At 41.9% G+C, this 25,000-nt stretch overlaps 1 protein-coding gene and 1 long non-coding RNA gene across 10 annotated transcripts in view; one reads left to right on the plus strand and one right to left on the minus strand.

Annotated features, from left to right (window-relative positions):
* The window catches only part of prdm16 (PR domain containing 16), a 175,564-nt gene extending 151,822 nt beyond the window's left edge, over positions 1-23,742 (minus strand). For all 9 annotated transcript variants that reach the window (XR_016116589.1, XM_089009795.1, XM_089009741.1 and 6 more), the window contains exon 1: positions 23,429-23,742. Coding sequence is in view for 7 of the 9 variants with exons in the window: in XM_089009795.1 (XP_088865921.1) it covers positions 23,429-23,465 (37 nt within the window). In the remaining 2 variants the exon portion in view is untranslated. The remainder of the gene's footprint in view (positions 1-23,428) is intronic.
* The window catches only part of LOC148903845 (uncharacterized), a 20,607-nt gene continuing 19,340 nt past the window's right edge, over positions 23,734-25,000 (plus strand). Inside the window, exons 1-2 of the long non-coding RNA XR_016116591.1 lie at positions 23,734-23,897; positions 24,294-24,353. This is a non-coding gene — a long non-coding RNA (uncharacterized LOC148903845). The remainder of the gene's footprint in view (positions 23,898-24,293; positions 24,354-25,000) is intronic.

Below are 25,000 nucleotides of genomic sequence, written 5' to 3' on the forward strand. Positions count from 1 at the left end.
TGACACATTGCTCACCCCGAAGCAGTGGTGTAGTACAGCTTTCACTGCGGAACGGAATAAATGGCGGCTTTTTACAGGAGTCGTGACCACTATCATAAATATGCCAGTTGCTCTGCATGCGTGTGCGAGCAATTTTACAACAACGCCACATCACGTGTGTCTTTCACACGGGCTGGGCTGTCTTCTTCCGAGTGAGAAATATCATGCAATGTCTCGTGCCACATGGAAATTGTTTCAAAAGTTGAAGTTATTTGTTAATTTGAACTCCACTGAGGTTCGCTCCGAACACAATTGGCAGCGGGATAAATATGTGTGCAAATATGTAAAGCAGCAGGCAGAAAAGCTCATTGTCCGAAGGACTCAGCTCTGGGGAATATTCCTTTTTAATTTGGAACCATAGCACAGGCAAACCTCGGTTTTTTACCATAATCCGTTCCAGAAACCTGACTGAAAAACGATTTGGTCAAAAACCGAAACATTTGCCATTGTAATCAATGTGATGAATGTCTTCTTTTTTTGTCTTTTTTTTATGTGACTGAAGAATACAAACATGCCTGCTCACAATGGAACGCTCCATTAGGGTAAAGCGTCTGTCACAATGAAACGCGACACAAGATCAGTTTGGTCAAAGAACCAATTTCCGGTTGCGGAAAACGCACATTTTTTGATCGAAAACTGAATTGACCGTGAACCAGACGTTCGAAAACTGAGGTTTGACAAGTATATTCATCTTAAGGAGCTCTAGTATATTACAAAATTCAACTTCAGATTTCACGAATCTCATCTTAATTGTGAAATATATCCTTTGGTGTCCCGTGAAAATCCAACGGCACTTGTTCACATGACACTTCATGCCACTGACAAGACCAGGCTCCCGAAAGTCATTCATAAAATGTAGAAATTCCCATGATTTTGTGATGGCTTGCTGACTCCCTCCACCGCACCCCTGCTTCCTGCCCCCCCAAAAAATGAAATTGATGACCCTTCAATGGCCACGACTTCCTCTGATGGCAGAAAACCTGCAGAGCCAATTTGATTAACCACCACTCTTTCTTCCAATGCAGCCCCAGGTAATGAGCAATGTCTGGAAGTAGGGGGGGGCAGATAAGAGTGGCCTATTGGGTTTTTTTGTGGAGGCTGGTGGGGGGTTGTGTGTGTGTGCGTGTGCAGCTTAGTGGGTGCAGGACTCGACAAACTTCAAACGATTCATATTGGACGTGTAAAAAACAGACGTTATTAGGAGCAGACCGATCTAATTTTCTTTAAAAAAAAAGGGGGGGGGGATGCAGACAATGAAAAGTTGAAGGTAAACTAATTTTGACCCCACTTTTACCTGTTTGACCCCCCCCCCTCCTCCACTCCACACTCATTGCCCACTGACCCCCCGTTCCCAAACGGCCCATGCTTTCCAGATCAGATTAAGGAGCCCTCAGTTGTTGACAAAACTTTTCAAGAAGACGAGAAACACAAACGCATGACGTTCCTCAAATTGGAAAAAATCCAAGCCTAGGGAAGTTGGAGGAAGAGTGAGAAATAATCAAATCAAGGCCATGGAGGGCAAGTGGGACATATATGTCTTATTATTGATACTTTGGAACTGCCAAGAAAGAAATTGATTAGCATCACCGCGGGAACTTTACACCAAAAGATGGAATGTTTGTGTGGCCGTCGTGCCTTTTCGGCCGTGGGCTCTGCGGCCTACATTTAGTTACGGGCTAACTTATTGGGGTCTGAAAGAAGATCCCGCTCAGGAGGTAGTTCTCTCGGTTCAGGAAAATTTGCAGGAAGTGCGGTGGTGAACATATCGGGTTGGAGGAGTGCTCACCATAGAGTTTAGTTCATATCATTTGAAGTTATAGGTCTTTGCGTTTCGGCTTCTATACATCCCTTTTGTTAATCTAATATTCCTTCAAACGCCTCAGGGATGTCCGTTCTAGAAATCAATGACTGTACATCTTTCTTACAAGCAAAGTCTCATTTCTGCTAAAATGACGATCAAAAGACAAAGACCGTCCCTATTTAAGCAGTCAAATGTCTCCCACAAACCGCTTCAAAATTCCAGTACCAAAAATGGAAAACAAAAAGGTGCAAATGTGGATCTGTTTCTTCCCGAGATGAAGGATTCTTTTCAGAACAAATACAGAACAAATGTGTTATTCCGCAGCTTTCCAAAGAGCTAATTATCTACGGCCTCATGTTGTTATTTCATTGTTTTTCTTCACAAGGGTGCCAGCTAAAACAATCTCTGTCTTGGTAATCGTGCTCTAATGGATGGAGAAGCACTTATATTCCGTCACCCTTTGGCTTGCCAGTATTGGGTACTTCAGTACAAAATCACAGTTGTGCGTTACGAGGTGCGTGCAATGAGGTAACCTGCATAAAACGTCCTGACTATGAAACAGACACAACTTGCAGCTAATCATGCAGTATACCGCTCATGTATGCGAAGTAATGCCAGGAATGACAATCACAGATCCTATGGTCTGTTGGTGCATGTAAGCCGGAGCCCAAGCATGCGCAGATTGAAACAGGAAAAAAATGGGTTTTCTGAAATGCTTTTTGGGGAGATGTATTTGTTTGTTTGTTGTTCGGAGTTAACGCTAGCTGAATGAGTGCGAGAGAGAGAGAGAGAGAGAGAGAGAGAGAGAGAGAGAGAGAGAGAGAGAGAGAGAGAGAGAGAGAGAGAGAGAGAGAGAGAGATACACCATCAACTTTTGTTTTAATATAAAATTAAAGTTAAAGCAGTGATGGAATTCCACTTTATGTTCAACTGTGTCACAAGCATGCTAAAGCCAATGACAGCTGACAATGGGCAGTAGACGAAACTGAAAAGCCATTGTTATCCAAGATCGTATTTTAGTGGTCTCTCATATTGCTGAAGCCTTGTCTGACACTAAACTCATCATTTCAAAGGTTTATAATGCAAATGGATTCTGTTTTTAGAATTGTGGTGTATAGTGTATATATAGTAAGATACAGACAACTAGGTAGCTGGCTAGTTGTCTGTATCTAGCTAGCTCTCTGTATCAAGGTAGCTGTCTTTATCTGGCTTGGTGTCTGTAGCTAGCTAGGTGTCTGTAGATAGAGCTAGCTCGTTAGATAGATAGAGCTAGCTAGTTAAATAGATAGAGCGAGCGAGATGCAGTCGATAGATAAAGTGATCTATGTAGATACAGCTAGCTCTTTGGATACAGCAAGCCAACTAGTTAGCTGCATACATTTTCCATCATCAACCTTTAATGTGGACTTCAAATTATGACTCTTTCCATTTTGAACAGGAATGGAACTTTAACCCATTTGGACTTATCTGACACCACACTACATTCTGGTGTCTGTCTCAGTTGACTTCAAGCAGGAGTGCTAACTAAAATGAGGCCAGGTTTCTTCACAACATATAAAAACAACAACAAGAAAAAGATAAATGGGTGTCTGGCATTTGAGCAACAGTAGAGGACCATTCTCTCCCAGGCAGTTCTTGTTCCTTCCAGCTAATTAAAGTAGTATAGCCACAGGGAAATGCGCCAAATGGGGAAAGTGACTGTCAAACTTTATTTTGAGCAATTAAATGCAACGTCACATTGTGTGCCTGAATAAAACAGGAAGGAAGCCATTTAGCTCAACCGCCTAAGGACTGTTTGGCAGATTTGTAATGGGTTTGAACAGACTGCCATGAATAAACGTGGTCAATAATTGATGAGGAAGATAGCAAAGGCAGGATAAACTGTGCACCTCTTGTTGTCTCGTCTGGCTGTTACACTGCAGGTATGTTTACAAGTGCAAAAAAATAAAAAGTGGCTATGCACCAAACATGCGGTCAGGACAGTACAGGAAACACACATCCAGACAGAAATTGAAAAGCAGCTGCTATGTGAAACCGCCTGATGTGTAAATAAACACCTAAGAGCTTCGCAGCCAAACAAAACCAATTTCCCAGGCTCTACAAACACACTTGGACCATGGGTGACATTGGCCTTTTCTTTTCTTTGGAGGAACCGCTCAATTAATATGTCACCACTAGTCATGACCACAAGACCCTGTTCAAATAAGTGGGCCACTTCAGGTCTGGCCTCTGGAGAGAGACGGACGGGTGAGGAACATAAATTGCCCTCTTTAGTGAGAAAGAGTCATGCAAAGATCCAATAAGCTGCGAGCGAGCACCTGCAGCACTCAAAATAAATGCGATATTTTTTTTTTAATCACTCATCCACTCAGGAACAACCTGCAAAAACAATTGTGTTCATCCAATTTCATCATCCAATTTCATCATCCTGTTTCATCGTTTACAGTGTTCCATTGCTGCTGTGGTTCGGTTATTGCAGATTCTCATTTGGGGTGACAACTTTGTCTGAGTTTTGCCTCACTATTTTGTGGATTGTATTGCTGTTTTTATTTCGTCTAAGTGGGAACAATCAAAAATAATTTATTAATTTCTATTTCTTTATTTATTCATTTATTTCTAATTATTTATTTCTATTTATTTATTTATTTCTATTTATTTATTTACTTATTATTTTGTTTATTTGCTTGTTTCATCTATCTATCTCTCGCTCTATATATTATTTATTTATTTATTTAGTTACATGTTTATTTATTTATTAGGTTAGGTGTTGTTTTTTTTGTTCAGTTTTAGTGGTGTTGATGGTGTGGGGGTTGGTTATCAAAATCAAAACCATGAACATTTGGGTCATGTTCGGAAATTCACACTGGCTCCCATGTACTCCCTTGTACTCGAATCCATGTTTGGAGGCGATGCACACTGCTCTTTTATTCATTTCTGAACGCAGCCTATGTTCTAAATCAATCAACAGCTCACGCTTGAACTGTTTCCATCTGGACATCCTGATGCAGTGGCACATTCTGTCCCGAGTAGGAGAGTATCGAGCGCTCACCGCCACTTTGTTTTGATGCATTTTGAAGAACTGAATTGCGTATTTCAACTTGCCCACACACACACTTCACACACAAATAATCCGTGATGCCTCATCATGGGTACATTTGTCTATATGTTTCACTCAGATTGTTCTGGAATTATGAATTCCGGGCCAAAAATAAATAAATAAATAAATACATAAATGGCCCTAATACGAGTAGTCCACGTCAGACAGTAAACTGGCTGTTTATAAATTCTGCACCGGAAACACACTGTCTCTGACAACAAACTCGATTGACACAACTTTGGCTCAATCCCTGAAAGTTTTTTTCAAACAGTTTCTTTGAGCAACTTAACCGGATTCCCGCGTTGCTTATTGGTCAAAAGTACAACCCTGGTGGATCGTTGTTCTCGTGCAAAGCAAACTTAGTTGCCTTGACTACTTCCTGGCCGAAGTGATTTTTCTCTGTGGTCTTCAAGAGAAGACGACAAAGAAGAAGACAGTGACAAAGAAGAGGAAGCAGAGAGGCCATGGCAACGAACTCGCGCTTTGCACAACCCCAACGCGGATTTCAAAGGCTCGTGAATCCATCAGGATTGTACCATTGGCTACAATGCGACACAAGATTCGAGTCAAGATGAGATGTTTTTGAATTACAAAAAACATTTTAACTGTCTGAAGGCAACATGCCATCGTACACTGGTGGGGAAAGTGCATACTCGGCTCACAATTATTTTGGAATGAAGCCTACAGCTTGTTATTTAATTTTAAGCAGATTCTTTACTTACAGACAGTGTAGGTGTTCAAATAGCTGACATGTTTCGGAAGGCGGAAGTAGTCGCCGAAACATGTCAGCTATTTGAACACCTACACTGTCTGCAAGTAAAGAATCTGCTTAAAATTAGATATCAAGTAGACAGGATGAACTTAGTACAACGAGCTTGTTATTTAGCCCACTAAAATAATGACAATGACAATACCAAACGATCAAGAAACCACTGGTTTCTGGTGATATTTTAGAACCTTGGATTTATCTCATCTCATTTTCCGTACCGCTTATTCCTCATTAGGGTCGCGGGGGTTGCTGGAGCCTATCTCAGCTGTCTTCGGGCACGAGGCGGGGGACACCCTGAATTGGTTGCCAGCCAATCGCAGGGCACACAAAGACGTACAACAGTCACTCTCACACTCACACCTAGGGACAATTTGGAGTGGTCAATCTGCCTGCCATGCATGTTTTTGGAGTGTGGAGGAAACCGGAGGACCCGGAGAAACATGCAAACTCCACACAGGGAGGCCGGACCGGGATGCGAACCGGCGCCCTCTGCACTGTGAAGCCGGTGTGCTAACCACTGGACTACCGGGCCGCCCCCCTTGGATTTATATATTTATATATTTCCCAGTGTATAAGGTGCACCCAAAAGCCTTCATGCTTTTTAAGACGACCCTGCGCCTTATACGCAGGTGCGCCTCATATGTGAAGTCATATTGAGCCCTAACAAGTCTCGCAATGACTGTCAGCAGCCTTCGACTACATTTTAGAAGCAGCAGTGTGCAGTGCAAGCTGGGAAATATAAAACACCGTTGTATTTTGGTTTTATTTTGCTGGGTGGACTTTTTGAACAAAATTTGTTTATTTCTGAAAAATTTGAAGGCCAAAATATTCCATGAAAACCTCTCAGGAACATAAATGTTTTAAAGGGAAAGCGCTATATAAATCAGGATGTGTTGTATTGTATAAAGAAGGTAGATTGGTCATTTCTGAAAATCATATTTATATTATTTTGATCAACTCTGATAAAACTGGAATATTTTTGAGCTCATATAATTGGAGGTAATACCACACATTATACTATTGAGCAATTTCAATTTTAATGTTTGACATCAATAAAGGCGAAATCAGACTTTTGTAGACATTCCTTTTAGTGCCGCAACGTAGCCCCTGCCTCCACTGCATCGCTTTATAATCCAATGCGCCTTATATATGGATTTTTTTTAAACATGTCATTCATTGAAGGTGCACCTTATGTCCTGGTGTGACATACGTATATGGAAAACATTTTAAAATATCATTCATAGGGGGTGCGCCTGATAGTCCGGAAAATACGGTAATATTTCTTTCGATCAGTTTGAAAATTAAAAATTTTGCCCTCTATGTGTATTCAATAGAAGATAGGTGTAACTTAATTTGCATATCACAATGCCCTCTTTTTATTTAGGTTTAACACTATGTTCCAACCTTGTTGGAAGTTGATTTGTCCCCAGACGTTCTCCAACCTGCCTTCTCCAAAACAAATCCACTTAAAAGGCCTCACATCAACTATCCGCATGGATCAGTAATTTTTTCGGCATTGCTCCACTGATGAAGACCAGACCACATCAAAAACACGGCCACCTATCGGCAACATGTTGCTTCGAATACCCCGACTTCATAAAACAGTTATATTCTGCCTGATCGCAAGAGCTTCACACACACACACACACACACACACACACACACACACGACACACACGCACACACGAGAAGGACAAAGAGATCGTGTACTTTGCGACTGAGATACAAAAGAAAATCAGTGATCTCAAATACAGCCATAACTGCGTCAATGAAAGATGACAAGCAAAGCGGGAAGCGTGTGGGCCTGCCGCTAATTTCCCGCCCTGAGTGCGGTAATCTGAGGGGAAGATTAAGGTCGGAGAGTTATTCTTGACTATTTTATTAAGAGGCGCTTTAGGCGCTGGAAGAAGGGGCTTTAGCGCTCCTCCAGCAGCGTGCCATACAATACAAGACAAACATTTGCTGTTATTGCACCAAAGTACTCTCAGATGTGCTGGGTCAGCCTCTTGCCAAACGCTGCAGAAAAACCTCCAATCAAAGTTCCCTGCTGTTTTGCACAAACACACATACAAAAAATGCTGTCTTTCTCTACCGGGGATCCCGTCTGGAGCACTTGAGAGGTGTCAAACATATCAATTATGGATCTAAAGCATAGTGTCAAAGTCAAGGCCCAGAGGACAAATCTGGTCCGCACATCACTTAATTCAGCCCACGAAAGCAAATCAAGCATGGCTAGTTTCACAATGTTTGTTAAAAATTTCAAATTGTGGTCCGAAAACAACAATAACAGTTATTATTTTTGACTTCAAATTTGAAAACTACTCATTCATTTATTTTTTTGTGTGCTCTATATGTAACATGTGGAGGGGATGAAACATTCTAATGCCTTCCCCAAAATCACAACAGCCCCCGAGAGAAGACCGTTACTACAATGTGGCCCACAGCAAAAAAATTAGTTTGACACCCTTTTTTCATATTAAAAGGTGACAGAGAGAGTGATTATAAGACAAAGTTACACGTGGGTTGTCAAAGAGAGTTAGATCATGTCTCAGTCTCGCACTACTTTTGGGTTACTGGATTTGATCAATGAAAAACAGGGTAAAATATTTTTTTTCATCTCGCTAGCCTCACCCCTTTGTCTCCTGAGTGCGCTTTTGTAATTGCTTTGCCATTCTTAAACACTTACAGCTCTTCTCGGTGCAGTTGAAAAAAACAAAACGCCTCTGTGAGCGCATGAATGCGCTCATCCAGAAAATGAAGAGAAACACATTTGCAAAGATGGCGCACCGAAACAACACCGGCCGTCGGGCAAAGACGAGGAGTTGAATGGCAAAAACGTTGGAGCCCGGGCAAAGTCGTTGGAATACCCTCTTGAGTCACAATCGAAAATCTCGGGAACCAACACGAAGGCAGACAACTCGCAGAAGTGGACGTTTTTCAAAACTAATCAGATTTACGGGGGGGTTCTTCCTCCGCACATTTTGGGGGAAGATGAGCTAAAACCTGAGGATGAAAAATGTAAAGAACGACGCATACATTTGAGAATCATCCAGACCCCCCTAAAAAAGACGATTCATTCTTCTTCCGACAAACCTACTTATGCGTACTTTCATTGTTCTAAACGGAACCGCCGTTTCAACAAAAGTACTATAAGCCGAGACGTAAAAGGTAAAGTTTAGAAATGGCGTCGCTGGAAAAACACAAAAAAAAATCTGTCCATGACGCGCCGCTTGACATTGTGTGATGCTCATTACGACCAAAATGGCAGAGTAATCAAACAGCCTGGTTCGTGACATCATCACATGTCCGGGAGGTGATGATGTGTGAAATGTACGGGGCAGGGCAGCTGCAGCTGGAGGTGGGAATCGGGGGGGTGAGTAGAGAGATACTAACTATGTCCAAGCTGCATAACAAGCGACACCAGCAACGCAATGATGACACGGTTAACCATTTTGATCAACAACCATGTCCATATCAAAACCCGCTTTTACTTTCATTTTACCTTTCGAGCTAGCTGAGGTAATCCCAGCGCGAGTCAAACTCTACAAAACAAGCGGAACATGTCTCCGGGCGTGTGCCTTGCGCAGACCGTCCATTGCGATGCCGTCAGCGAAAAGACCAAACGGCCTCATCTTTGCTGAGTGTGCATTCTGTCACTCGAAAACGTATGGGAACGGCCCACTCTCCGACAAACGCAATTATTGCCACATAACTCTCCGTTCCGTACGACTATTTAGGGTTACATTTTATTTTTGTGCCGTCGTCTGCATTAGTAATACACACGTCACAGGTCCCCACAAAGCATGTTCTTTGAGCGTAAAGTTGCCTACTTTTCTTTCTAAGCTTTCAAGCTTGCGTTCAGGAAGGTGGTGGGCCTTAATTTTGACACAAGTTCATTGACAACAAGGTGAAATAGCTACTCAAAATTTAAATACCTATGTACAGGTAAATTGAAACGATCTCATTTAATGACCTGTGCTGTATTACATCATCAAAAAAATGCATCGGGAAGCTTTGCCAATCGGTGACACACTGGGCCTTGTCAGGTGAACCCACGTTGAATAACAATCCGGTTGGTTCACCATGTGGAGAGCAGATCCAATTAATAACTGATGCTCAGAGTCCCAGAGGAGAAACGTTGGTTCGCGTGGATGCAAGGGTGTAATAGAGCTATTTGTTTTCCTCAGAAAGCTGTCCTGAGCGCCCTCGCGGGGATCACCAGACACCACAAAGGCCAGCTATGAATTGGCCAAATCCTCTGGGGCCACCTATTGATTGGGCCCGCAGGCGGTAAGAAAGCAAATATGCAATTAATTAGATATTTGTGTTTCGACGGGCGAGTGGATTAACGCTTTAGAAACAGCAAGTCAATCCGGGCTGGCCGCCGTTGTGGTCAAATTGTTGAAGCCATCACATTTTCGTTTGTCATTTCTCAAGATGAGGATCGTGAAGTACCGCATATGACATCCATTTTCGAAAATTCAGTTGTTGTCAGAATAATCTCATGAATATCGACTCTCATACCAGTTTTGTCCAATATTTGGCCATTTTGGACTGTTGGACAGGTGTCCGCGGCATCAAATTCCGGTACTGGGGTTAAATGCTCGAGGTGATGGCAAATGTTTTGGGACACGTGGTAAACCCAAAACAATGACAATTGGAGTCAGAATCTTCCCGAGTTATTACTTCAGCCCATTGCGGACATCCTCACCATTCCCAGAAAGATATTTAAAACCTCTATTAATGAGATTCGAAGTAAGGGACGGATGGGAAGGGATGTTGGGGAAAAAAAGAGACGAGGCGGCAGAACAAGAAGAAGAAGAGGAAGAGGAGGGAGGGCCAAGCTGGGGTGTCAGCCATCAAAGCAGGCCAGGAGAAAAGAAGGCCAGGTGCTGGTTGTGGGAATGTCCTGTCCATGATTCCAGAGAACGGGGAGCTTGTAGGGGATATGAGGTGGGGGGTGGTAATTAGCCAAGCCTGAAAGAGAGAGATAGAGAGAGAGAGAGAGAGAGAGAGAGAGAGAGAGAGAGAGGAGGTGGAGAGCAGCTCCTTCGGGGCCCGCGGGGATAGCCCCTCCGAGAGGATACCATTTGCACTTCTACAGGAGCCGCCATCCTTGCGATACAAAGAAGGGGAAAAGGGGAACTATGGCATCCTTTATCGGGGCGGACAAAGACACCGCATCTTTTCAAAGAAGGGCTGGGGGGTTGGGGGGAGAGGGAGAGAGAAAACTTCCAGTGTTCCAGACGAGCAGAAAAACAGACGGGAAGAAAGAATCCTTGGACCGACAAGGAGCGAGAGGGTGTCAGTGTGTGGGTTGCGGTCACGCTGTGACCCAGTCAGTCCTCCGAGGCATCTGAAATCTCATGTTCGCCGAGCGAGCCCCCGTCTTCATCGCCCCCACAACACAGACAGACCAAATTACTCAACTCGATTCCCAGTGTACCAAACACCCGGCCTATTTTCGGCATTTCAAGGAGTCACCAGTTTTCCGCGCATTGCGACGCGTATAACGTTAGTTGGTGAGCGACCAATCAGGGCCAACCTCTAACTTTCTGACAATCAACGCAATCTCAAGAGATTTGCCCTGGTGTCGAGTGAGGGGAAAGTGGAGGTCAGTGACATTACTTTTACCTATTTACCTTTGGAAGACGACGACGCGGGAGGCTGAATGATTGCCTTTGAGGCTACGGGTTTTGCAACCCAAGTTGGAGAGGAGTCTGACAGCCTCCGCCGAGTGGAGGCCAAGGGTCAGACGGGTCATGTGATAAGGCATTTCAGACCAACGTTTAGAGCCTCTTGGTGAAGAGGCTTCAAGAACCTCAAGATGTGCCCTCCTCCCCCTTCTCTCCATCTCCTCTTCCTTTCATTGTCGCGTCCCCGCACTCTAGACACAAAATGCCATTTGTTGTCCGTCAGTCAGTAGCACAGGGCCTGGGCCGTATTCGGTGCTGAAAGCTCCATTCACACACCCTCTCACCCAGGGATGTTTTTGCAATTCAATATTTTCACACGCGGGCTGCTTCGTCGTTACTTTGGAACCGTACACTTGGCAGGATGAGGTTGGGAGGTGGGATGGAGGGGCTGAGAGAGGAGACGGTGGGGGTCAGAGCAGAGGAATCCGAGTGTCGGGAAAGGGGAAGAGCGCGGCGGCTAATGGGCCATCTTGAAATGTTTTAGTCAAGACCCCTCCAACATCGACACACAAACAAGTGCGCGCACACACTCATGATCACACACATTCCAACGTGACTCGTCGCTTCAAAACCAATCTGACTTCGGGTTAATGAGGGGAGGGGATCTCTTATTTCATCCATCATAACCTTTTGGCCAATGGCGACATTCTATCCCAACAGAGGCTTTCCTCCATCACCATCACCGAGAATGGGTTGCATCTTTTAGACGCTGTTTGTGCCTCAATGGTCTTTTGTAGACTGAACGCAGGAAACGCTGACGTTTGTCACTGATGGTGAAAAATCAGACCCGGGGGGGGGGCATGTTGAGTACTTAAGTTTTTCATAACCAAAATTATGGCGTGCTCCATTGGTGTTGCGGTGAATAAAAACAAACAAATGAATATTTTAAAAATTAAGAAATGACACTCCCCTATTCAAATGTCAGTTTTTGAGAACAATTAGATGAAGAGAAATCCTTTCAAAACGTATACAGTCATGAATAACACTACAAATTCCGTACAATTAGAAAACTAGAATGCTTTTCAAGGGGAAGTGAAAAACCAAGCATCCGAATAAAAAAAAAAACAACAAACAAAACATGCAAAAATGTCCACACCCCATGACCACAAAAATCAACCGATCACATTCAAATGTATGTTACCGAGGATTCGCCACACACTCCACCTATCATTTTATCATGAATGTCTATGGGGCTATTTATGAAAAACTATGTTGCATGTTCACCAACAGTACCTCAATTGCGTACAAGACCTACCGTACATACTTCGCAACTACAGTGAGAGGCGCGGAGCAAAATGCATTGTCAAGTGATGTGCAAAAATGTGTCCACTTCAGGGGTTTTGTCATTTTCACTCAAATTGCAAGACCCACTGAATATTGACTTTTAGGACTACATAAACATCCAATTCAGCTTAAAAAACCTTACTTTCTTCTTTCATCAGAAAAAGAGTTAATTCCTATGTTATATGGGTCTGGAGTTATTTTAGCTTGAAATGGGGGTGGGGGCTGTACAAAATGCAATAAAATCGCAAGAAAAGCCAAAACCCGAACACATTTTGGAATGGCGCTCCACATCATGCTTTTCAATTCCAAATACATTCGGGAATGGCAGCGAATGAGTTAATACAACACATTAAAATATCGTGACCTGGCTTATCTGCGGGCTTAAGAAAGTTCATACTTTGCACGACCAATTTCGTCAAATTATACATGTCGAAATGAAAAACAACCTTATCGTTGAGCATTCCCATCTCGGTTTTGTAAATACGCTAAACACTAGTCAGAACTCTTTGGAAATACCGAACAAATTTATTTATGTATTTATTTATGTGTTCATTTTTGTATACATCTATTTATTCATCTATTTATTTATCTCTTTATTTCTATGTATTATTTCTGTTTGTTTGTTTGTTTGTTTGTTGTCTTTGGCATATGATAAGTTTCATTCCCAAGCCCAGCCAAGACCGCAGTTCTGCTTAAATGAATCTTTGTGCATTGCAAAACATTGGAAAATGTTTTTGTGTATTGAGAGAGCCCATTTTTACTGTCCGTTTATGCCGTGCAGCGGATTCTATCTAATTAAATTCAAAAACACTCATCCAGGAACTTTTCTCCGGAGGGGAGAGGGACCGGGGGCGTGGGTTCTGTAATCAACATGCCAACAGCTTTCTTTGATAAATAAATAGCAGCCAGTTGTATGGGCCTAATTACGCCGCAGCGTGAAGGAGCTAAGAAAAGAAACTTACATCAGTAATGTAGCAGAGCCAATTTTCATGGAGAACAGCGCTGAAGAGAGGCGCCCAAATAAGTAGAGACATTCATCTGCGAGCTGACACCCCACTTCCGCTACCCCCCCACTCCCCTCCGCCCCTGCTGTCCATCATAGTCACAAAGAAAGTTATCCCAAGTATTAAACAAATAGGAGGTTCGCCGAGGCCTACGCTCCAGCGCCTGGCAGGGTCACTGGATAATGACAGCTCAATTACTGTGAATCTTCTTGTCCGCCGTCTGGCCAGTAAAAAAAAGAAGAAAAAAAAACCGCAACCGCCCCACCCCGGGCGGCAAATTTGTCAAAGCCACCAAAACGACGGGCCTGACAGTGTAATCGCCAACCGTCCCCGCCGACATGAAAGCGGTCTTTATCTGTCTGAATCAAAGAACCTGACTTGTGAGAGAAAAGGGGGCAGGGATGTAAAGAGTGGGGGGGGGGGTGACCGATGAACAGAATCGCAGAGATGTTTCTAATCCGCTCTAATGAGACACAGCGAGCCCATCTTTGATGAAACCCGGTGAGAATGACAGTGAAGAGTGTGGAGGGTGTGGGGGGGGGGGGGTTTGAAAAGAAGACGAGATAGAAGTGAAGATGGAGCCAAGGCTTTGAACTGGCGGCTCGATGAAAAGGAGATGGGAGGTCGAGGGAGTTGAGAGTCACGCTGCCTTCACACACTTTGGGCTATTTCGGGGGCAGACAGACAAACAGCCCAGGGGAGAGCAGTTTGTTGGCTTATCATATCTGGACAGGATGAGCATCATCAGCAGTGCCAGGCTGTGACTGACGACGTGTCCACACGTACGCGGCTATTTTGAGGAAAACACCCCACACCCCATCCCCCAAACACACCAGAGGCTGAGAAATATGCGTCCTCAGCCACAACACAGAACTTGACAGCAAAGCACGATTGTCATACGGTAAACACAAAGCTGATACTGAAAGCAGCGTATTCGGAAATAAGTGAAATCCTGCGACGCGCCAACGAAAAATAACAAGTCCATTTTTACCTGACTGGAGGTAAAACGCTGATTATTGGACGCTGGTTTTGCTGCAATTTAAAATGGGAATCGCCGATAAATGACGTCGCAAATGTTACAACTTAAACAAATGAACTCATTCACTGCCATCCTCAAATGTATTCGGTATTTGAAATTATGACGTGGAGCACCATTCCTGGATATGTTCAGGTTTTGCTTTTTCTTGCGGGGGTGCCATTAAAGCGCTAGTCAGACCTCTGGTAATGTTTTTTTCGCTTCCACGAGAAGGCAGCATTTCCCATTTTTCCATGTTAGTGTTTTGTTCTAGCTTCAGCTGTTGTTAAAACTATATAAACCAATATGGATATATTGCATTGTATTTTGGACAGCTGCCCTCATTTCAAGCTCATTTAACACCAAACCCATATAATTTAGGAATTAACTCTTTTTTTCTGAAAAAAAGTGAGTCTAAGGTTTCTTACGCTTAATTGAATATTTATGTCGTCATAAAACTCAATTTGTGGGTTCTGCTATTTGCCTGAAAATGACAAAAACCCTGGCACTGGAATTGACACATTTTCGTCTGGCAGTGAATGAGTTAATACATAAAAAATAAATAAAAAAAGCTGACATTGATTACATTGATTATAAAGGGACATGTTTCGGTAATCTACCAAATTGGTTTTCGAACAGGTTTCGGGAACGAATTGTGGTCGAAAACCAAGATTTGACTGTAATAGGACAAAAATGGAAGAAAGAGGGTAAAAGTGACCTGGCTAATACCAAACAAATCGGGATTAGACCCCTGATAAGACCAGTCACAATGCTGAGCAACCGGTGGGACGCCGCGACGCGGAGGGAATCATGAGGGCTTCAACAACAAGCTCATTAGGACTCCACACGTTCGCCCCCTTGTCTGGCAAACGGCGCGCAGCACTGCTTCACAGTGGGGGGTGCCAAACCCATGCCAGGTCCTCGCAGAGAGAACGAGAGAAGTTTAGCAACAATCAGTGCGGCCCTACAAGTGAAGTCTGTTTGTTTAGTTTTTTTTTTAATATTTGTTATTTAATGTTTTTGTTGTTGTTTTGTGTAAAAGTCTTTGACAGTCAACTGCCAGGGAGCAGAATTGCCCACCATGAGCTTGAATAACCGCACCGTGTTCACTGAATGAATTCATACAAGTGTCATAATTGTATTGTATTGTATTTATTTATTCATTGCTAAGAGATACAAAGTCGTCGACAATCATCAAAATTGCTCAGTATCATGTCAAATAACCGCACCGTGTTCACCGAAGGCTTTTTTTTTTCTCCAGAAACCGTCACAGAAGTGTCATAACTATACTTTATTTTATTTATTTTATGTTATGTATTCATTTTTTGCTTAGGGATACCAAGCCATCGACAGTCAACAAAATTGTTCATCATGATCAAGAATAACCGCATTGTGTTCACAAATGCTTTTTTTTTTGTCTCACAGAAGTGTAATATTTATTTTATTTTATTTTATATTTCTATTTTCTGTTCTTTTCTTTTCTTTTATCATGATAATGATCTTGAATAACTGAGTCATGTTCATGGAATGTTTTTTTGCAATATCCCTCACAGAAGCGTCATAATTTTATTGTATTTTATTTCATCTATTTTATACCTAGAGATGACAAGACGTAAACAGTCAGCAAAATTGCTCATCATGATCACAGAATGCTTTTTCTTTTTTCTTTTTTTCTTCACAAAAGGCTCTGCCCCGTTGGCCAAACTACATGTTTAGAGGGGCGTAGGGGAGACAGGGGGCGGAGGGGGTGGTAGAGTGGTTCAGCAAAGAAAACATCAGGGAAATATCTGAAACTGCCAAATGATGTTTTCACAAACACGGCAGATGAGGTCATGGAGCAAGGCGGGGGGAGGCAGAATATTTGCCAACTGGATAATGTGAGGTCAGCGTATCAGTGGAATGAATGGGATTTGGAGCCTTGTGCAAGAGCTTAATGCTTGCTGGGATATGCATGTCCACTCAATACGCAACTTGCAACTGCACCAGACGGCACACGGAAGCACGCGCGTATGTCTCCATGGTGCCCACCCATGGTTTCGCCACACACAACGAGAGGCAAAGCAATGACAGGACCTCCATCACCGACACACACAAACAGACACACACCTGCACTTAGCAAGCAACATTGCCGAGTTCTGCTATGTGGATGCCATTTACATTCACCCTCGACCACTTTGTGATTGATTACGGTTAAATCTCGTCATTGCCTTTCTATCTGTCACCTTGAACTTCAATTGTTTATGCTTTCCCCTTCAGAACTATTTGAATCATATTCATAACTGGATGAGTAACAAGAAAGCATCTTCTCCGAGTCTGAACTCTCTGAAGCCATTGTTTTGATTCTGGAGCAAGGCAGTTTGTGACCAATAGTGACGTCACAAACAAGGGGGCGGGACTTTCAGAATCTGCACAGTGTACAGGTCATCTGTGGCAGTTTTGGACACTTAAGTCATTTTTATTGGCGTTTTGCATTTGACTAAAAATATCAGCCTGTGTGTTTTGGGTATTTTAGATGCTATAAAACGTTTTTCTAATGTCAGTTACGAAACAAAAAAATGGTGTCGGTTGTCCTTTAATAATACATGACAGGGAACGTGTTTTCAAAAAGTAATTCACCAACGCTCGGGCCACAACAGTTTTGTACAGCTGCATATACAGATATATTGAATTATGAGAGAAACTACCAATATTGGAGATCTACGTATTTTTCCATTGCTTTTCATCATTTACTGCAATTTGTCAAGGCAAAGAGGTATTGTCATTTTTTTCATACATGGGCTGTTATTCGCTTTGTTTCACATTTACTTTGACAAGAAACTTTCACCCTGAATGACTTTTAACTGTGGGGAAACTTTTTTTAAAATAATTGATCACAATTAAAAAATAATCAAACAAACACAGACACAAGACAAAAAAACAAGTAAGGAAATAGGCAGATAAATGAATAAATAGGAGAGTGAATGGCCGTTTGACTCTTTGCGCCTTGCGATTGGCTGGCAACTAATTCAGGGTGTCCCCTGCCTTGTGCCCGAAGACGGCTGGGATAGGCTCCAGCAACCCTCGTGACCTTAATGAGGACTAAGCGGTACAGAAAATGGATGGATGGATGGATGGATGGATGGATGGATGGATGGATGGATGGATGGATGGATGGTAAATACGCAGATACATACATACATACATACATACATACATACATACATACATACATACATACATACATACATACATACATACATACATACATACATACATACATACATACATACATACACGCACAACCATACACACATACATACATACATACATACATACATACATACATACATACATACATACATACATACATACATACATACATACATACATACATACATACATACACAAATAAACACATAAATAAATACATAAATCCATACATAAATCTGTGTTCAGGCAATGGATGATTCAGGATAGAAAATTAAACGTACGTTGCTCCAAATATCAAAAAACTCGGTGGCACCACTGGATGCAGTGACATCTTTTACCGCCAAAAACATCAACTGTTGTGAAAATAATGCAACGGAATTTACTCTTATTTTGTAGATGGGTCTTGTTTTTCCTTCAATGACACATATGTGACCAGTTTCGAGTACTCCAGTCTATCATGAGCGAAGCAGAGGCAGCGGCAGTAGCATGAGAAGAAGAGTGATTGAATTTGAACTCTTGTAAAAGCATGTCAAAATAGAATATTCCAATCAATGCGTAATCAGAATTGAGAGCAGGTGAGTCATCATAAGCATATATCGAATATTCTTCTCTGCGGTTATATGGCCTAAATTGAAGGAAGGAGACCGCAAAAGCTTCTAACAGAGGTTTCTAGTCGAAATGAGACCTGTTCTTTTACTTGTAGTGGGAAGAATCTCCTCTTTCAATCCCTCTCAAGTTATGGTTACATAAAGCGATTCATCTGTATTTGTATCACTTTATGGGAATCAAATGCAGACCATATGCTGCAGAACCAGACACCAGATTGATGTTGGACAAACTGGAACCGTAACAAAAACTCAACTCTAATTAAATGTTTAAAAAAATGCCTTTCACAATTTACAAAGTGGCAAAATTATTGTGGGGTTTAATAAGACCCAACAGATTCAAACACAACATATGTGAATGTGGTGAGAGAGGTTTTATGCAGCAGACATGGACATGGAAACTGATTTTTCTTCTTTTATAAATCCTTTGGTAATACATTTGGGAAGTCGCTACAATCGGTTCCATATAACATGTGCAGCTGCGACAGGATGAGCAAATTGCATCCCCAAAAAAAAAAAAAATAAAAAAATAAATAAGCAAATAAACAAATAACTAAATTAATAGATACAGGTAACATGCGACTTACGACTGGGTTCTGTTCGGACAAAACGGTCGTAAGTAGAATGGCCGTAACTCAAAATGCATTCAATATGACCGGCAAATAAACATCCTACTTGTTCAATCTAAACAAGAAGGACTGTCTCGAGTCTTTATTCTACCAAATGCATCGCAAACACGCTGCAGATCTCAACAGCGTTGCCAGGCTACCGCTGTGGCGGTCCCAGCCGTATAATTTTTTAAAAAAGGGTCTGGCGGTCATGGTCATAAGTGCGGGTGGTTGTAACTCTCACCTGTCATAAATCGGATGTTACCTGTATATAAGTAAAATAAATAAATATGCTGATAAATAAATAAAAATAAATAAATAAATAAATAAATAAATAAATAAATAAATGCATACATACAGTACGTACACAAATGCATAAATACCATATTTTCCACCCTATAAAATAAAGTATTAGGCGCACCTTCAATGAATGACATATTTTAAAACATTTTTCCATATATAAGATGCGTTCTGAAAAGTCCATTCAGACACACAAAATTAATAAACAAAATTAATTATTATTTTCTCCAAGGCAAAGTATTCATAATATCATTTTTATCATACAGTGGAGGGGAACATTTCCTCCATTCAGTAAACACGTTAAACAACATCCTGATGCTGTGACCCTAAATTAACTCTTCTATTGTCTTTCATGAATTTATTCGGGGATTGAAAATATGACGTAGAGCGCAATTCCTGAATTTGATCTTTTTTTTTTCATGCTTGGATGCCGATAAAGCGCTGGACATAGCATGCGGCAATGTTTTTTTTCTTTTCCACAAGGGGGCAGCATTTCCATTTTTTTCCCATGTTTGTCCTTTGTGCCATTTCCAACTGTTGTGAAAGCGCTATATAAACCAATATGTATGTATTGCATTGTATTTTGGATAGCCACCTTCATATCAAGTTCATATAGCTTCAGACTCATATAATTTAGGAATTAACTATTTTTTTCTGATGAAAGAAGAGAGTCTAAGGTTCCTTACGCTGCATTGAATGTTTTTGTAGTCCTAAAACCCATTATTCTGTGTGTCTTGGAATTCAAGTGACAATGGCAAAAACCCTGGCATTGGAGTGGACACGTTGTTGCACATGTATGGCAGTGAATGAGTGAAAGGTGAGTAGAATCACAATATTGTAACGCTCGTAACAGTGCAAAACAGTAACATTCATAACTCCAAGAATGATTCTGAGGCAATTGAATAATAACTCAATGTTGTTAATGCATTAATGCCCATATTCACAATATGACCAACCTTGTTTAATTATAAACACAATAAAGGAAACATAAATCTCAAAAATCTCACTTTCTCAGCAGTTCATTCCACATATAAGGCGCACCGGATTAAAAGGTGCATGGTCATCTTTTGACAAAAATGGAAGGCTTTCAGAGGTACGTAATATGGTAAATCAAAAATGCAATAAAGGAGCCCAATGCCAAATAACTGGCCCAGCATGTCAATAATGGAGGAGGGGGGAGTAAATGAAAACAATGCGTTATCTTTGGCAGACAGCCCGTTTGTATGGTGGGCTGATCGTTATTTGGTAATGAACAAAACATATGTCTAAGTTTGTGACCTATCATGACACGCCGAACAAGTCAATGTGCTTACTTTCCATGACAGAAAGGACGCTAACCTTCTGTGTGTCCACCTGTTGCCACGGAATATGTCCAGGCTTCCAGTAAGTAGCCTATATCAGCATTGTGTTCAACCAAACAGGCCTGTGACTTCACAAGTCAATTGACTTTGCCACATATTTGTTCGGTGGTGAAATTTTGCTAATGTAAAACGGGTGCCCTAAATTGGGGAAAGGTTGGGAAAGACATCTCCATTGGAACAAAATGACGCGGATGTTTACAAAGAGCACACAGCGTGATATCAAGCATGAATGCGGCAACACATTAGATGACTTTTGGTTTTGATTTGAACAAGACAAAACCAGTGAAATCCGACACCATCATATAAAACATATTGTGTGCAAATCAAAGTGACTCGTTACATTGCTCACACAAAACATGCCAAATAAACCCCCCACACCATCCAGCATCAGACGAAAACGTGTGTATGTGTGTGTGTGTGTGTGTGGTGTGCATATATGTGTGTGTGTGTGTGTGTGTGTGTGTGTGTGTGTGTGTGTGTGTGTGTGTGTGTGTGTGTGTGTGTGTGTGTGTGTGTTTTTGAAACGAGTCATTTATTTATTTATTTATTCGTGTATTTGTTTATTTATTACTTCCTCAAATCAATCGTCAAATGGACAAATATCAAGAGAGCAGCTTTACCTTCAAGAACAAACGCCATTGTGATCCAAACTGTTGTACAATACCAAGTTTCGTCAAGTGTGAGTGCAATGGGAGGAGTTTTGTGCAAATTCAATACACACGCACTCTCTCTCACTCTCTCTTGCTCTCTCACTCACACACACACACACACACACACACACACACACACACACACACACACACACACACACACACACACACACACACACACACACACTACTAGGGAGGCAAAGTTTTCCGGGGGTATCGCCACACTCGCTCACGCAAGGTGCACGCGCAACAGACGATTTAATACGACCCATTCAAACGTTGAATGCAGAAATGACTGTGTGTGTGTGTGTGTGTGTGTGTGTGTGTGTGTGTGTGTGTGTGTGTGTGTGTGTGTGTGTGTGTGTGTGTGTGTGTGTGTGTGTGTGTGTGTGTGTGTGTGTGTGTGTGTTTCAAACGCCACAGTCCATTCTCGTTGATCTGAGGGGGAAAGGAGGGGAGGGGGGGTCCCCAAATCCAGGTATTTGTGTTCATTAGCACCCGGATCAACAGACTATCAACTGGGACTCTTTGCAGATCAGGACAAAGTGGTCGCGAGGAGCCCTCTGCTCCACACGTGTTGAAGAAATGACACTAAACACGGCAATTAGCTGTTTCCCCCTTTCTTTATGCCTTAAGACTTTCAAAATGGCTCGCACAAATGCGGGGGCTTAATAAGAGAAAAAGGCCTGGGAAATAAATAAGGTGACCGATTTATAACAGACTGTGGGTAAATACGGAAAATAATATTCATAAATAATATTTAGCCCATATAAGGATATATATAAATACATATAAATTGAGATTTGTTGCATGTATTTTTACATTCGTGAAAGAAATGCCACCCCCCCCCCCCCGCAAAAAAAAAAAAACACACAAAATGACGCCATCAGTTCAACATCAAATGCCATGAAAAATAACTTCCCAGGCTTCAAAAAGTGATATAAATTTTTTTTAAACCTGCATTAAAAATAACGATCCACAGTGTCATTCAGTGCACTTCTCGGTTTTCTCAATGTTGGGAAAACCTCTGTGTCGAAATGCAAGCTCACAAACGGTGCTACATGCCTGCAGGCCTACCCAACAATTCGAGCACTTATATCATCATCATCATCATCATAGCATGCAGCCTTCTTCGTGGGTCGCTTGAAAGAAACGATCACAAACAGGCGAATACAATAGCAGAAGAAAAAAAAAAATATATATATATATATATATATATATATATATATATATATATATATATATATATATATATATATAGAGAGAGAGAGAGAGAGATATTATAATTAGTATTATTACACACACAAATCAATTAATTTGTGCTTGATTGCTCCTGTCTGAGTTATTGATTGACACTCCCTGGGGGGTGGAGGTGGGTTACACTTGTGGTTTTAAAAAAACTAGGAGGGTGATATGTGCATGCATGCAAACGGAGAGAAAGGATTGCAAAATAAACCAAGCACAAAATATTTACAGCCCCCCCCCCCCCCATTTTTTTTATAAAATAAAATAAAATCAAAATGCACGCCTCGGAGAGGAAACGGTCACCGCCGTGGGACAGTACCACAGCGCCCACTATTATACAAGTTGGGAATGATGTGATTTCACAATCGATTTATAAGAACACTCGTTAGCATTTTGGCGAGTTCGGCGTAACTTCCAGGAATGAAATAAAAGACAAAATAAAAAATAAAAAATACGTTGACCAAGAGTGTAAAAGAAATAATCTGAAAAGCAGCAGTGGCGAACGAACACCGGAGGAAGCGTTAAGCCGCCGTCAAAGTTTTACTCCTGGAAGCGAGCCCCGCAAAGTGCACACAAACTAGCCCGAGCAGCCGCAACGTAACTTTTACACCCCCACCCCCTCAAAAAAAAAAAAGTTTATCACTACAGCCGAACCATGTCGCGCTCCGATACCGGACAAGGGACGCACAAGAATTGCGACTTTTTCTTTTTAATCGAAAACCGAGAAGGAAAAGACCAAAAGGAATAAAAACAGGGAGGACTTACTTTTGGTTAGTTTTCTCGCCCTCGCCTTGGATCTCATCTTGTCGCCTTGTAGATTCCTCTCGTCGTCCACCGTGAGCCCAGAAGCAGCAACAACACTATCTTCATCTCACCAGCATTGTCAGTTCGGACACCTTCGCACATGCGCACAGCCCCATTCAAGCTGACACCCCCGTCGGGGCCAAAAAACTTTCCAATGGATTCATCATCATCATCATCACTTTTTCTTTTTTTTTTTGTCCTATCGTCTCTCCTTTAGATCACTTATCTCTTCCCCTCCTCCTCCTCCTCTTTCTCTACCTCCTCCACAGGCTGCTCTCTCCTCACACTCGCACCTACTCCCACCCCCACCTCCTCACCCCCACCCTCACTCCAGCTTCCAGCCCACCCAGCTCTGCTGCTGCCAGCACCGGCTTGCATTTAGTTGGACGACCCGCTTCTTTGCAGCTGTCCCGTACATGCACGCCACCAGGTAACAAGTCCAGCTTTATTATTATTATTATTATTATTATTATTATTATTACGTGTTTTTATTATAAAACGTGGTCTTCCTTATTTTGCTGACTGGTTGAATAGCAAGTCTGGCAAAAAAAAATTGGTGGGGGTAGGGTAGGGAGCGTCGCTAATTTCTTGTGCGTGTGTAGCAATGCAGCAGCCAGCAGCTGTTTAACGCATGCATGCCCCCACTCCTCTTCCTCCTCCTCCAAACCAAACATTCAGAATGTGGTTGGTCGCAATAATTGCTGAAAATATTTAATATTTAAATCATTTTTGGGGGGGGGGGGGGGCAAGGGATGTAGACTGCAAGCTGCGTAAGCGTGTCTCTCTGCACCTGTCTTTGTGTTTGTTTGTTGTTTGTGTCCCGCAGGCAGGAATTAAGACCCCCCTCCTCTTCAATGTTGCTTCGACTGCAGTCCCCAAGTTCCAGGTAATGTTTAACTTCAAACATGCCAAAATTATGGAAGGTATTTTGTTCTAACTGCATGCGTGATGCATCCTGATTGTAACGTACAAAGCTGCAATGATAATTGTTATTATTTGTAATGCTTATTACTCGATTATTCCACGCAGCAGAATGTGAGAAATCCCCAGTCAGCGTGCATTTTAACCCGGGCGGTGGGGGCGGCGGGGAGGACTCCACATGGTGCCTGGGCCTGTAGCCTCCATGTCATATGGGAATGGTTTCCGTCTGCTTTTTGGCTAAAGAAAGGCAGCTCTGTGTTGGAGCCTATTAAAGATCCGCGAGGATGGAGCGACTGCACTTTGCCCGATTGCACTGCTCGTTTCCCGAAATGCGACCCAATGCGTGTGAGATTATTGATCTTTTCCTTCATAATGGGATCATTTTTGGTGGCTGGTGACTAAATATAATAATAATAATAATAATAATAATAATAATAATAATAATAATAATAATAGTTTCACAACAACATCAAAACTAATAGTAATAACAACATTAATAATAATAATAATGATAATAATAATAATAATAATAATAATAATGACAACAACTATAACAACAAAAATATTAAAATTGAACTTAATGTTAATAATATAAATAAGAATATAAACAAT

This window comes from Hippocampus bargibanti, linkage group LG01 (genome assembly GCF_051943395.1).
Source record: "Hippocampus bargibanti isolate YZ-2025 linkage group LG01, ASM5194339v1, whole genome shotgun sequence".
Classification (NCBI taxonomy): domain Eukaryota; kingdom Metazoa; phylum Chordata; class Actinopteri; order Syngnathiformes; family Syngnathidae; genus Hippocampus; species Hippocampus bargibanti.